The sequence below is a fragment of the Canis lupus genome, chromosome 6 (assembly GCF_011100685.1).
Source record: "Canis lupus familiaris isolate Mischka breed German Shepherd chromosome 6, alternate assembly UU_Cfam_GSD_1.0, whole genome shotgun sequence".
Classification (NCBI taxonomy): domain Eukaryota; kingdom Metazoa; phylum Chordata; class Mammalia; order Carnivora; family Canidae; genus Canis; species Canis lupus.
In genome coordinates, this window is record NC_049227.1 from 14674767 (window position 1) to 14687200 (window position 12434).

Here is a 12434-nt window from a genome sequence, read left to right on the forward strand (position 1 = left end):
TGGGTGATCACTTTGGACACCCCGCCCCTTAGAGCTGCTTGGGTGAAAAGGCTTGACCTGCGCAGCTCTCTTCCCTGAATTGTGATCCCTCATTGTAAACACGGGGACAGGAATATTTGCGCGGCCCGGCAGTTGTGGGGATAGCATCTTAGGGCAGCACTGTGTTAAGTGCTTCATGTAATAGAGGTTTGCGTGATTCTGCACTAACTCTGGTGGGGAGGGGTACTATGACCATCCCCTCACCAGGGAACTCAAGTGCACAGAGGTTAGCTCCTAAGCTTACAGGGCTAGTGGGTTGTCCTGGCTGGGGTCCAAACCCAGGCAGAATGGCTCCAGAGTTGTATACTAGATTATGCAGGTCCACCATTTCTCACCTGAAACTTTTTTTAAAAAAGATTCTATTTATTTATTCATTAGAGACACAGAGAGATGCAGAGACACAGGCAGAGGGAGGAGCAGGCTCCCTGCAAGGAGCCCGACGCGGGACTCCATCCCAGATCCTGGGATCACAGGCTGAGCCAAAGGCAGACGCTCAACCTCTGAGCCATCCAGGCGTTCCTCACCTGAAACTTTTGAGGACACGTGGTTCAGGAACATGTGAGCGGTTACCTGGTACACATACACTGTAATGTGAGGTTACATTCCTGCCAGGCTGTGATGGGCACACCATAATCAAATGCATTAAAAGTTCTGTGGTGAAACACATTAATATACAAGCAGAACGTGTGGACGCTGTAAATAGCTTCAGCTCAGACTTCTGTTGGCAAATGAGGTCAGGACAGCTTTTGCCAATACGTTTTGAAAGGCTTTTAGATGTTTTTAGAATTCAGAACAGCAGAGGGGATTCCTGGGTGGCTCAGCGGTTTGGCGCCTGCCTTTGGCCCAGGGCATGATCTTGGAGTCCTGGGATCGAGTCCCACGTCAGGTTCCCTGCATGGAGCCTGCTTCTGTCTCTGCCTCTCTCTCTCTCTGTGTGTGTCTCTCATGAGTGAATAAATAAAATCTAAAAAAAAAAAAAAAGGAAGAAAAAGTCATTAAAAAAAAAAAAAAGAACAGCAGAGGAAAAAGTTGTGGACACGGAGTGCCTGGGTGGCTCAGACAGTGAAGCGTCTGCCTTCATGTTGTGATCTCTGGGTTGTGATGGAGCCCCACATCTCAGCTCCCTGCTCAGTGGGGAGTCTGCTTTCCCTCTCCCTCTGCCCCTGCCCTGCTTGTGCTTGCTCTCTCAATAATAATTTTTTTTAAATCTAAAAAAAAAAAAAAAATGGCCCTGGACTGTCCTGACAACTAAATGAGCGAAAGTAAGAGAAACAACACAAGCAGAAGAGCAAGGGGACTGCAGGAGCAAAAGGCACACGGGCATAGGTCGTTTAGGTGGTACAAGCTCTTGTCCACCTCGTGGGCAGTATCCCCAGGAAATAAATGGCAGTTGTTAAAATAAGCAGCTCAGTTTCTCCTACCGGTGGGGAGACAGCCTGTGTGCCAGAACTAGGGCAGTAATAACCCGCCAGGCATTTCTGCTGCGCCGCACTGCAGCGGTGTGAGGAGTCAGTCATCCACCCCATCAAAGGACACGTGTCGCATCACACTCATTCTGGGGCGGACCACCAACTGTACTAAGCACCTTACAGCTATTGCCTCACTTGATCCTCACGGCAACACTTTCCCCCACTAGATATTTGAGGAAACAGCGCCACAGGGAAGTCGCATGACTCCCCGGACTCCAAATATATATTAGTGGAGCACCTGCCTGGGCCAGACCCCGTTCCCAGGGATGAGGGGACGGCTGTGAATTAAACAAAGCCCCTGCCCCTAAGAGCTTGCATTCCAGACACGCAACGCGTTAGCAGATAATGTCAGTGGCTGGAAAAAGAAAGCAGGGTGAGGGGACAGAGCAAGTGCCCTTGCACACCTGTGCCAAGGTGCAAGGGCAAATCATATTTGCTATTCATGATTTAAACAAACTCTGCAGCCCGATGCTCCTAACGATCTTCATGATGCACACCGAGTGCGTGCAAACTCGTCACTTTTTATTGCCCTGGGGCTGCATCAGAACCCCAGCGCCTGGGATAGAAGAGGAGGAGAGCTCTCGGAATGCCAGGTGCCGGGAGCGAGCAGCCTGGGACCCTGCACACGCCCCTTATGCCTCTCAGCGTCAACCGAGCACGCACTTGCATCCCGTTGGGGTGACTGCCGCGCAGGCGTGCCGCAGAGCCTCCGCGAGAGAAGGCGGGGGGCGCCCTCTGGGAACCGTTGCGCTCCACCCCCGGCTCCGGCACCGCTGCGCTCGCCGCCCCGCACCTCCCCGCGCGCGGCGCGTCGGCCCGCGGCTTTCTCTGCGCACGCGCACGGTCGGCCGGGCTCGCCGGCGCCGGCCACATCCGGGGCCCCGCCGGCGGCGCGGTTACCATGGCAGCGGGGGCGCGGCCGGCGCGCGGGCTGGCAGGCCCGGAGGCTGCGGGCGGCCGGGGGGCCCGCGGAGCCGCGCAGCGGGACAGCCGCGCCCGCAGCGCCCCGGGCCGGCCGGGCAGCGCCGCCGCCATGTCGCAGGGCACCGCGGAGCCGGCCTCAGAGACGGTAAGCGCGGGCGGGCCTCCCCGTTCCCTCCGGCTCCCGGGCTCGCGGGGCCGGGCGCGGGCCGGAGGAAGGGGCGCACGGCTGGCGGCCGCCGGCTCACAGCCGCCCTTATTGTTACCGCACAAGAGCGGCCCTCGGGTCCCCGCCCGCGGGCGGCCGGCCGGGCGTCCCGCCCCGCACCCAGCCTCCAGCCGCCCCTCGACCCCGCCCGCCCTTGCACAGGCCGCCGCTTCCAGGAAGCCCTCCCGGACGCCGCGTCCTCGCCGCTCGGCGCCTGCGAGGCCCCGGCCTGTGCCGAGCCTGCGACCGCGGCCCGCGGGGCTACGGAGCTCACTGCGTAAGTGCCCGCCCCTCCCCGTGCCTCGGGGCGGCGGGGTGGGGGGCGCAGCGGCCGGGTGCCCAGCCCGAGCCCTCCAGATGTGCGAGGCGTGGAGGTGGGGGGAAGGAAGCCCCGCGCCGCCCCCCCCCCCCGGACCTGCGTCCGGCCCAGCGCCGAGAGGAGGCTTCCCCGAGAAGGTGCCCCCAAGTTCCCCCCTAGGGTGAGGGCAGGCGTGCTGACAGCTCGCGCCTTTGCCAAGTGTTTGGGGGCGCCTGCCCCCCGCTGGAGGTGTCACGATGGGTGAATGAGTGGCACTGCGGTGCAGGTGCGGGGAGAACGAGGCCTGCAACCGCACTCAGGTGGCCCGAGCAGAACAGGGAACAGGCCCCTGGGGCCGCGGTGGGTTGCAGAGGGCTGCTTCAGGCCGGGTGCTGGAGCAGGTGCCCAGGACTCCCTGGATGCCCCTGCGCAAGGAGACCTGAGAGCGTGGGAGGTGGGACGGTGGGGACTGTTCCAGGGCCTGAGAGAGCTTGCTGCCCCCTGCCCCTCCAGAAGGAGAGCAGGGCCTGACCACAGGGAGCCTCGCAGGCCATGCAGGGAGTTTGCACCTTATTGTGGGCACCGTGAGAAGCCTCTGGAGGGCTCCAGACAGGGACATTTTGGCCACGTTGCTTCCTTCTCAGAGGGCCGAGCCCCGCAGGGCTGCACAGAGCTTACCCAGTACCGGAGCATCCCTCAAGGCACCAAGGCCTGGCCCATCTCCAGCTCACCTACCTGGGCGCACTCCTTGCTCCTTCATCTTTAGAAAGTGACTTCCCAGGTCGTGATTACGAAAGCCATGGCTGCTAGAGAAAACGTAGACAGCTTACCCATGATCTAACCACCTGCGCCAGACCACCTCAATATCGGGTGGACTTCCTCCCAGTCTTTCCTCAGTGCATCTCTTCCCACGTAGATTTTCTAAAAATCGAGATCATTGTGTTTAAACACGTTTAAATTGTGTTGTGGGATCCCTGGGTGGCGCAGCGGTTTAGCGCCTGCCTTTGGCCCAGGGCGCGATCCTGGAGACCCGGGATCGAATCCCACGTCGGGCTCCCGGTGCATGGAGCTTGCTTCTCCCTCTGCCTATGTCTCTGCCTCTCTCTCTCTCTCTCTCTCTCTGTGACTATCATAAGAATAAAAAAAAATTAATAAAAAAAAGATTCTTTAAAAAAAATAAAATAAATTGTGTTGTGACCTTTACCATTTAATTTGTTGACGTTTTCCCACAGCCACGTGTTTTCAAGAGCGTGATTTAAAGTCTAACCTGTGGCTACTCCTACTTTACCTGTTCCCCAGCTTTCCCTCTCTTGTTTTCACTTTTATGTGACTATACACATTCTTACACGCACAAGCATTTGTTAAGCCCCCTATACATGGGAGTCCGAGGCACAAAACCAGTTATGCTCTGGTGCCTTAGTCTCAAGGAGTCCAGTCGTGGAGGAACTGGCACAAAGGTCTCTTGGCGCTTAGGAGACTCTCAGCCCTCGGTCCAGGCTGACCTGTGGCTTTCTGCTGATCTCGGATCAGTCTGAGATTAGACAAAAACCTCTTGAGAGCAGGAACTGCTCTGTCTGTCCGTTCCCTAAGTGGAATGGAGCTGCCTCCAGGCTGGCCGGTGAAGTTCACAGAGCATGTGCTGTGTGCCAGGGGCTCACTGTGCGGGCTGTAAGCAGCCCCGCTGACCACGGTACAGAGCCACAGGGGTGACATGGAGCCTGAGTGGGACCACCTGTGATGTAAGAGCCAGTGCTGGTAAAAGGGCTTGAACATATTTATTATGGCTGCTAGTCTATTACCTGAGCCTCTTCAAAAGACTCTATTTCTGCTTTTCTCCCTTATTCCACTCATGCTTTCCTGCTTCTGTGTATCATAGTTTCTCATCGAAAGCTAGACATTTAGATAGAATGTTATAGCAACTTGGTATTGATCCCTCCTCCCCATGGGAGCGATGGGGTTTGCTTGGTGGTTCGTCTGTTTGCTGAGCGATTTGGCTGGACTCACTCTGCAGTTGGTCTTCCCACACCTGTGCGGCCTCTGATTCCCTGCTCACATTCTTTCTTGTTTGCATCTTTTAGCCTAACTACCTAGGGGTCACCCCTGGGTCAGCAGAAGCCACTTTCTGGTCAAAGGTTATGGGTAAGCTCCTTGGCCAGTCAAAACTTTGCTCTTTATCACTGTGTGTACATGTGTGCATGCATTTGCATGTGTATGCATGCATGTGTGCACATGTGTACCTGTGCTGTGTTACATGCATGTGCATGTATGGTGTGTGCGTGTGCATGTGTGTTTGTGCACATGTGCATCTGGAGCATGTGTATGTGCGTGTGTGCATCTGAGGTATGTGGCCTGGGGGCTGCTGCCACAGGATGGGGATTTACGGTTTTGCCCCTGCAACCAGGGCCTAGCAGCTTGGACTGCTCCCCTCCCATGTCGCCTAAGAGGGCAGCCTTAGATGAGCACGTGGCCCCCCAGACTTCCAAGGATGTGTGATTTTACCTCTAAGCCTGGCTTCCTGGGAGCTGCTCTTGGGTCAGAGCTTCTTATTCAACTAGTGTTTAGTTTAGAGTCATGCTGAGGCCCCAAGTGCTGGTGGGCTTGTGCCCCTTGGTTGATCTAGGTGCGTGTGGGGGGTGTTTCCATGTCCACCTTGAGCCTGCTGCTGATGCGTGCAGTCTAGTGCTTGTAGGCAGCCTCCCTGAGCCTCAGGGTTGACCATGACCCTGGGAAGGCTCTCCTGGGCCTGTTGTAGTTCTGCTTGCTCTGCTGGTTAGTTTTCTGTTGGTATGATTGCACCGTGAGGGGGCTTTGCAATTGCTCTCCATTGTGTCACTGTGGTCTTCGACTTGGCAGTGGAATCAGGGAAGCATGAAGATGCTCCACTACCTGCCACAAATAAAGCCAGTCCCCTTGGGCACAAGTGTTGACCTGCCTCTCCCCCGGGAAAGGACCTTTGTGCTACTGCACAGAACTGGCAGTGGGGATGGCCACATGCTTCTCCTGGAGTGACACCTCTGCTCCAGGAGGGGTGCTGTCCTTCTGGGCCTGACCTTCCCTGTGTGGAACCTCTGCCCTACAAGCAAACTGGCTTAGGGGTTTTGGGGACCCAGAATCCCTAGCCTGCCACACCTGGGGCAGAGCTTACACTCTACTTCTGGAACACTCCCCCACCATTCCCCACCATCCTGCCTGCACCCACCTAGAGCAGGTCTCTCTGAAGTAGAGAGTTTCTATGGGATGGAGCTTGGGAGGCGAGGAGTGCCCCAGACTCTCACTCAGATTCTTCCTCAGATTTAGTAAATTTTCTTGAATGAATCTTTCTCTATTGCTGTATGCCTTTAGGTCAATTTCCAGAAACCTCAACCAATTGTTTGTTTTATAACTTTCTTGTTTGTTGAGACAATCACCCAAGCTCCTCACCTCACCATTCTGGAAGACGTCTTCCTCTCTGTCATGTACTGAGTCCCTAGAGGCCCCTGCATCTCCTGGACATGCCATATCTTCTGCTCCAGGGTTGAATTACTAGTGTATGTATACTTCCAGTGCTTTTAAACATCTGGTAGAGGAACATGTCCTCCGTTGTCAAGGCAGCTGAGCTGCGGAGGGTTGGTGGCGTGGCCAACATCACAGCTGGCCCAGAGGCCTGCTGCTACTCCCGGTCTTGCAGGACCCCCCTGCCTGCCTGCCCAGTGCCCAGAGGCCCCTGTGTTCCTGACGGGCCATGAATGGGTGCTGTCTAGTTCGCCAGCCTGCAGCAGCGTGGATCATGCTCAGGGAATCAACCATTAATGCTTTGGTTGTTTTTAACACTGTGTGTGGTCTCTCTCCTGGGGACTGAAGGGGCGGGTCTGAGGAGGCTCTGTGGTTCCAGATCTGACTGGTGGGGCACAGGTGGTGACCCGTGGTGGGGGACAGGCTGGGGAGAAGGCATGGTGGGTGAACAGACCTGTTGCAGAGAAAGGTAACACACATAACCTCAATCCCTCGTTGAGCCTTCAGGTTATTACACAGTTTTCAAGGTTTTATTCAGAACAAGTCATAATGATGAGTCTCCACAAGAGAAACTTTTTTTGGCTTCTGTATGTAGTTTTCCTGGGGGTTCACACGTGCGGTTGGCAGGTGTGTCCTTTGTGATGCCAGGGCACCAGGACATGGTTGCTGCTGTGGCTCCTCTGGTCTTGAACAGGATCTGCACATCAAATCCTCTGCCTTCCCTTCCTTAATGCCGCACATCATATTAATCCACTTTGCTCAAAGAAAACTCCTCTCTATAATGGGCATGTGCTCTTTACGCCTGAAAACGTCACCCGTTTAGTGACATCGAAAATCTAAGTGGCTGATAAAAGGTTCTGTTTATTTGAGCACACTACCTTCCCCCTGGTCCCACGTCAAGTCCCGCTGCACCATTAGTCCAGACTGTGTCTCAGAGAGGCTGTATAGCAACACCTGATCCATGTTCCGCCGCGGTCCTGTTTCCAGGGGACCTTCAATCTGCTAGCAGAATTATTGCTCAAAGTGCTGATGCTCAGCCTTGGATCATCTCTGTGCTTTTCAGAAGGCATCAGAGCCCCCCCTAGGATAGTAAGTGGGTTCCACCACAGATGGATGGATGGCTCGCTGAGACGTACTCACCCCAGCAGCCAGACGCAGTGTCATTGGTTCACAAGAGGGGCGTGCAGTCCTCTCAGCAGCAACTTCAATCAGCAACACAACAGTCTGAAGGATTTAAATTTTGTTCCTCCTTTCTCTCTCTCTCTCTCTCTCTTTAGGATTTAAACTTGGGTGAGTTAACATGGAAACACTCTTCTTTTGGGAAATGACATCCTAGTACTGAAATTAGGTGGTACAGATTTTATTTCCTAACTTACTGAAATTAGGTGGTACAGAAATATACCCCCAACCCCCAGTCCAGGGCAGGAAGCTTTATTAGTCCAAATAATAATGCATGTATTAATGAATGAATGTGTTTTTTAAAATGACTTTGATTTGCTCTTATAGGATCCAGTTACAGATTCCTCATGTTTTGATGTGAAGGTGATGCGAGCACATTTAAACAGTGCAGAAAACGAAATCCTTTTATCCTGAACTGTTTCTTTATCAACAGTACCCAGCAGTTCCCTGAAAATGGTGTCTCTGGACCAACAGACACAGAGCAGCCCCTCAGGCAGGGTTTCTGTGCTGTGTCCCCCACCCATTCCTTCTGCTGGATGGAGCCATCTGGCCACCACCTGTTTCGTGTGTCCTGAATTTCTTGAGTCTCTGCCTCCATAGCTGTGGATGAGCTCTTTCTACCTTGTGTATATGACTGTAGGGAGCCAAGCAGGTGCCCTAAAATTTCAATGTTTGCATCTCTTCTTCTAGGGAGATGACAGTCTATCTGCAATTACCTTTGACTCTGACTTTGAGACGGTGAGTGTGATTGAGGGGCAGCCACATATCCTAGCACCAGCTAGGCTATTTTGCCCCTTTTCTTGTAACTCAAACATGTGCACCAGGTCAAACCCCACAAATGTTGTGTTTGGAGCTGGAATACAAACTCCAAATGCTACTCAGCCCTTAGTTGGATGTAAACAACTGTGGTTATCATTTTAAAACTTGTATCCAGATGTTAGTCCTGAGCAGAGTATATTTGAGGCAGATTGTAAACTCCTATTCTGCATCTAGTTTTGGCCTACAACCTGCACCACCCCCCTCCGGATCCCCAGTCAGGAGAGGGCTCCGGGTGAGAAAGAGACCCTTTGGCAGCCACAGCCCTGGCACTGCATGATGTCCTGGCCAGATGGCCCCTGGAGTCCCCAGGGTGCAGGGAGCTAGGCTGAAGCATCTCCAGGCAAACTAGCCCCCATCCTGGTCTCTCTGGGTTCATCTGGGAAGCTGTGCTGGATAGAAAAGCCCACCAGCCACGCAGTTGGGAAAGAAGAGCACAAGGAGCGTGTGTCTAAAAGGCAGGGTCACAGACAAACGTCTGCACAGAGTTCTGAGGGCATGTGGCCCCAGCAGATCCCCATTCCACAAGAGCCTCATAGGTTCCTTGTCTGTCGTGAGGAACCTCTGCAGAGTTAGGGATGTTCCCTCCACACCACTGAGAACAGGAGCCCAACATGTCCCCTGGAGAAGTAGGGATCCAGCCCGTCCACTGGGTAAAATTCAGAATGTAGAGTTCATTGTTTCTACCAGAAGGGAAGCAAAGGGGATCCTCTGTCTAGTGGGAAGCAGTTGAGGAAAACAAGGCGCCAAAGGTGTGTCATTTCCCAAGCCTGCAAGTAGTGGGTAGGAGAACCAAGTTGGTGCCCAGTTCTGCACTTGGCATCAGGGTTGGCCCGGGAGATGGTGAACCAACACATCTGTCCTCTGCTGGACCTTCCCTCCCCAGGAGGATTCGCAGGTGCCTTATTCATAAGGCTTTCTTCTTGTTGAATCTGCCCTCATGGACAGTCACACCCTGGTGCTCCAGGCGCTGACATGAGGACAGTGGCGTGGTCACAGATACACCATTTGTGTGGTATCTCCTGTCTGCACTTAGGTGGTGTCACCAGAGCTCCCAGGGACCTGGCCCAGCTAGAGTGCTGTACTCATTACGTTTCCTGGGGTCGCCCTGCTTTGCAATGGGTTTCTTTCTTGGCCCAGACTATGCTAACATCTCTGCTGGGTGAATCTCGCTGCCCTTGCACCTGCCCTGACCCATCCTGATCACACCTGTGCTTCACACCTGAGGCTGCTGGGCTGCTCCAGAAGGCTGGGCATGCTTTACCTCATTTTTTCTTTCTTTCAGAAAGCAAAAAGGAAAAGTTTCCACAAACCTCCACCCACATCACCAAGTAAGTATGACCAGGCCCCTCATCCCTCAAATTTCTTTAGTTTAACCCAGAAAATGATTTTCAGAAACTGTCCTTCCCTGGCATCTTGGGAGAAAGATCACGAATATCTTCTTCAAACACTTAGGGTCATTGAGCTAGGACACTCCACTGCTTGGCTCTGTTTTGTGTTAGGGTGTTTGGAGCTGGCGCTCTTGGGGTCCCTGCCTTCCCCCGTGGCCCCAGTGGTCCCCATGGGAGGAGGCCTGATGAGGGGCTGAGGCTCCTGAGTGGTTGCTGTCCCTGGGGCCTCTGGTAGACGCAGTGCTTCTGGCCTCTTGTGCTCTTTCCTTTCTCTTGTGCTCTGCTGTGGCCAGAGGGCCTTGTGCTCTAGAGTCAGAGGGGTTTGGCTCTAGAGTCAGAGCTGTTGTCAGCACACTGTGTTGAGCAGATGTAGTGGCTTTCTTGTGGGCTCTCCCTGGCTGCATTTGCTGGCAGGTTCTGTTCCCCATCCTCAGCAGGGGTGGCAGATCTGTCCGGGAGACACTGTCCTTGGCCGTGGGCAAGCATGTGGCTGCCTGTCGGGGAACCAGGTTGTGGGGATGGGTCCTCCACCCAGGCGGCTGAGTGCCTTCTGAATAACAGGCATTTACTTCTTATGGTCCTGGAGGCCAGAGGCCCAAGACTAGGATCCCAGCATGGTTGAGTTCTGGTGAGGCCTCTTTTGGGCTGTAGACAGCCACTACCATTGTATCTCACACAGAGGAAGGGGTGAGGGAGCTCTGTGGGGTCCCTTCTATAGGGGCACCAATCCCATCACAAGGGTCTCATCTCATGACCCAACCATCTCCTGGAGGCCTCACCCCCTAATGTGATCACATTAGGGCTTTAGGTTTCATAGTAAGGCTTATGGGAGGCACAGGCATTTAGTCCGTGGTGCATGGAGTTAGTCCAGATGGCCAGCCCGGCCTCTCTCATTTTCAACTGTCTGACATTGCTCTAGAGCACAGTGAACCAATCACATGTGAATCTTATGCTTAGGAATGTTTTTATGACAAAGTTTGAATCCTGGATTGGCTTCCTTTTGCGACTCAAAAACCTGAGGCTGTCCCTGACTTTATTTTATATATATGTTTTTTACATACACGTACATTTCTTTTTTTTTTACATGTACATTTCAAACAGACTGTGTCATGTATGTGACACACTCAGAGAATACTAATGGACTTTTCTATTAGCCCAAGAAAAACATAATTGGAACGATAAATTCCAGCAAAGGAGAGAAGCATGTTTTATGTTACAAAGTAATATAAGCATTAGAAAGAAACTATCAGCTTGAATTTTTGATGTCTCCTCTCCTTCCATGGAGGAAATTGACAGTCCATATGAAGTAGAAATGTGGTATTTGTGTTTTAATCCTTCTTGTTTTATTTTACTTTTTTTTTTAAGATTTTTTTTTAATTTATTCATGAGAGACAGAGAGAGAGAAAGAGACAGAGACAGAGACAGAGAGAGACAGAGATACAGGCAGAGGGAGAAGCAGGCTCCATGCAGGGAGCCTGATGTAAGACTTGATCCTGGGACTCCAGGATTACACCCTGGGCTGAAGGCAGTGCTAAACTGCTGAGCCACCCAGGCTGCCCCCTTCTTGTTTTAGAACCATTTTGTTTGAAGTCCTTTTTGGCTACAAGGTACCTAAGGTAAATGTCACAGCATCTTTCATGATTCTTACTGAAAGTCAGTGTTTCGAGTGTTTAAAATCATAAAAATCAAATTGTTTTTAACTTGATTTCTGCAAATGTCAGAATTGCATTTCATGTAATATACAATGGTGAGAACCCCCAAATCACAACTCGAGAGGGTTGCTGAACCTCAGCGGCCCCACTTCTTCTCGTGCTTTCTCCTGGCGGCCTAGCAGGGCCTCTCGTCCAGCACCAGTGCCGATTATCAGTGTCCTGTCCCCCTGCTCTGACGCCTCTTTCCCTGGGCTGGCGTGGCCTCACACTGGTTGGCCTGATCTCCCTTCACGGCCTTCGGAACGCCCCTTCAGCAGGTGCACTTCTGTCTGGATTCCCCGGGCTACGACAGCAGCAATTGCGTTTCCTGTTCCCTTAGCTTGTTACTTCTCTGTAATGCCTAAGCCAGTTTCGCATGTTTGTAGCTTCCAAGGTGTGGGGGTTTGGTGCTTGCAGCCCTTCTCGCCAGCGTACTTCCCGCTTTGGTCTACGCGTATACATGTTCCTGAGGAATTCTTACTATTTGTTGATGAATCGCATACATTTAGGAGGGAAATGTTACTTGGGGAGCTGTTTTACTAACCACTAATTTACTTTATAAATGAGCACTTAAATGAACAAAATTTGGAAGGCTTTCATCTTCCGGTGAGGGAAAATGCATCCAGGTCTAATGTATCTTTATTCTCCTGTTCTAAATCATAATGGGAAATTTCTCATAAATTTTGAAGCCATGAAAAAAACATAGAAGTTTTTTAAAAATTTAAAAAATGTTAGCTTTTTGGGACCTGCTATAGACAGACATTTCTTTGCTAATTATAAACATGTTTTATGACGAACTAAGTTTTTCCATAAATTTGTCATATCTTCCAGAATTAAAGAGATGAAATCCCAGATTAAAAAAAGAATTTTAAAACATTTCCCTTGTTTTGATAAAACTAAAAATGCCATAGAAAGGTCATTTTTTCTCAT

The 12434-nt window shown here is 52.2% G+C and overlaps 1 protein-coding gene across 10 annotated transcripts in view; it reads left to right on the forward strand.

Annotated features, from left to right (window-relative positions):
- The first annotated feature begins 2496 nt into the window (after nt 1–2496).
- IQCE (IQ motif containing E) overlaps nt 2497–12434 on the forward strand; it is a 46202-nt gene continuing 36264 nt past the window's right edge. For 4 of the 10 annotated variants that reach the window (XM_038539608.1, XM_038539609.1, XM_038539613.1 and 1 more), the window contains exons 1-3: nt 2498–2577; nt 8297–8344; nt 9708–9753. In XM_038539608.1, coding sequence (XP_038395536.1) covers nt 2542–2577; nt 8297–8344; nt 9708–9753 — 130 coding nt within the window. In that variant the 5' untranslated portion in view covers nt 2498–2541. Of the gene's footprint in view, nt 2578–2892; nt 2915–8296; nt 8345–9707; nt 9754–12434 lie in introns of those variants that run through there. The other 6 variants (XM_038539610.1, XM_038539611.1, XM_038539612.1 and 3 more) reach the window with 5 other exon arrangements.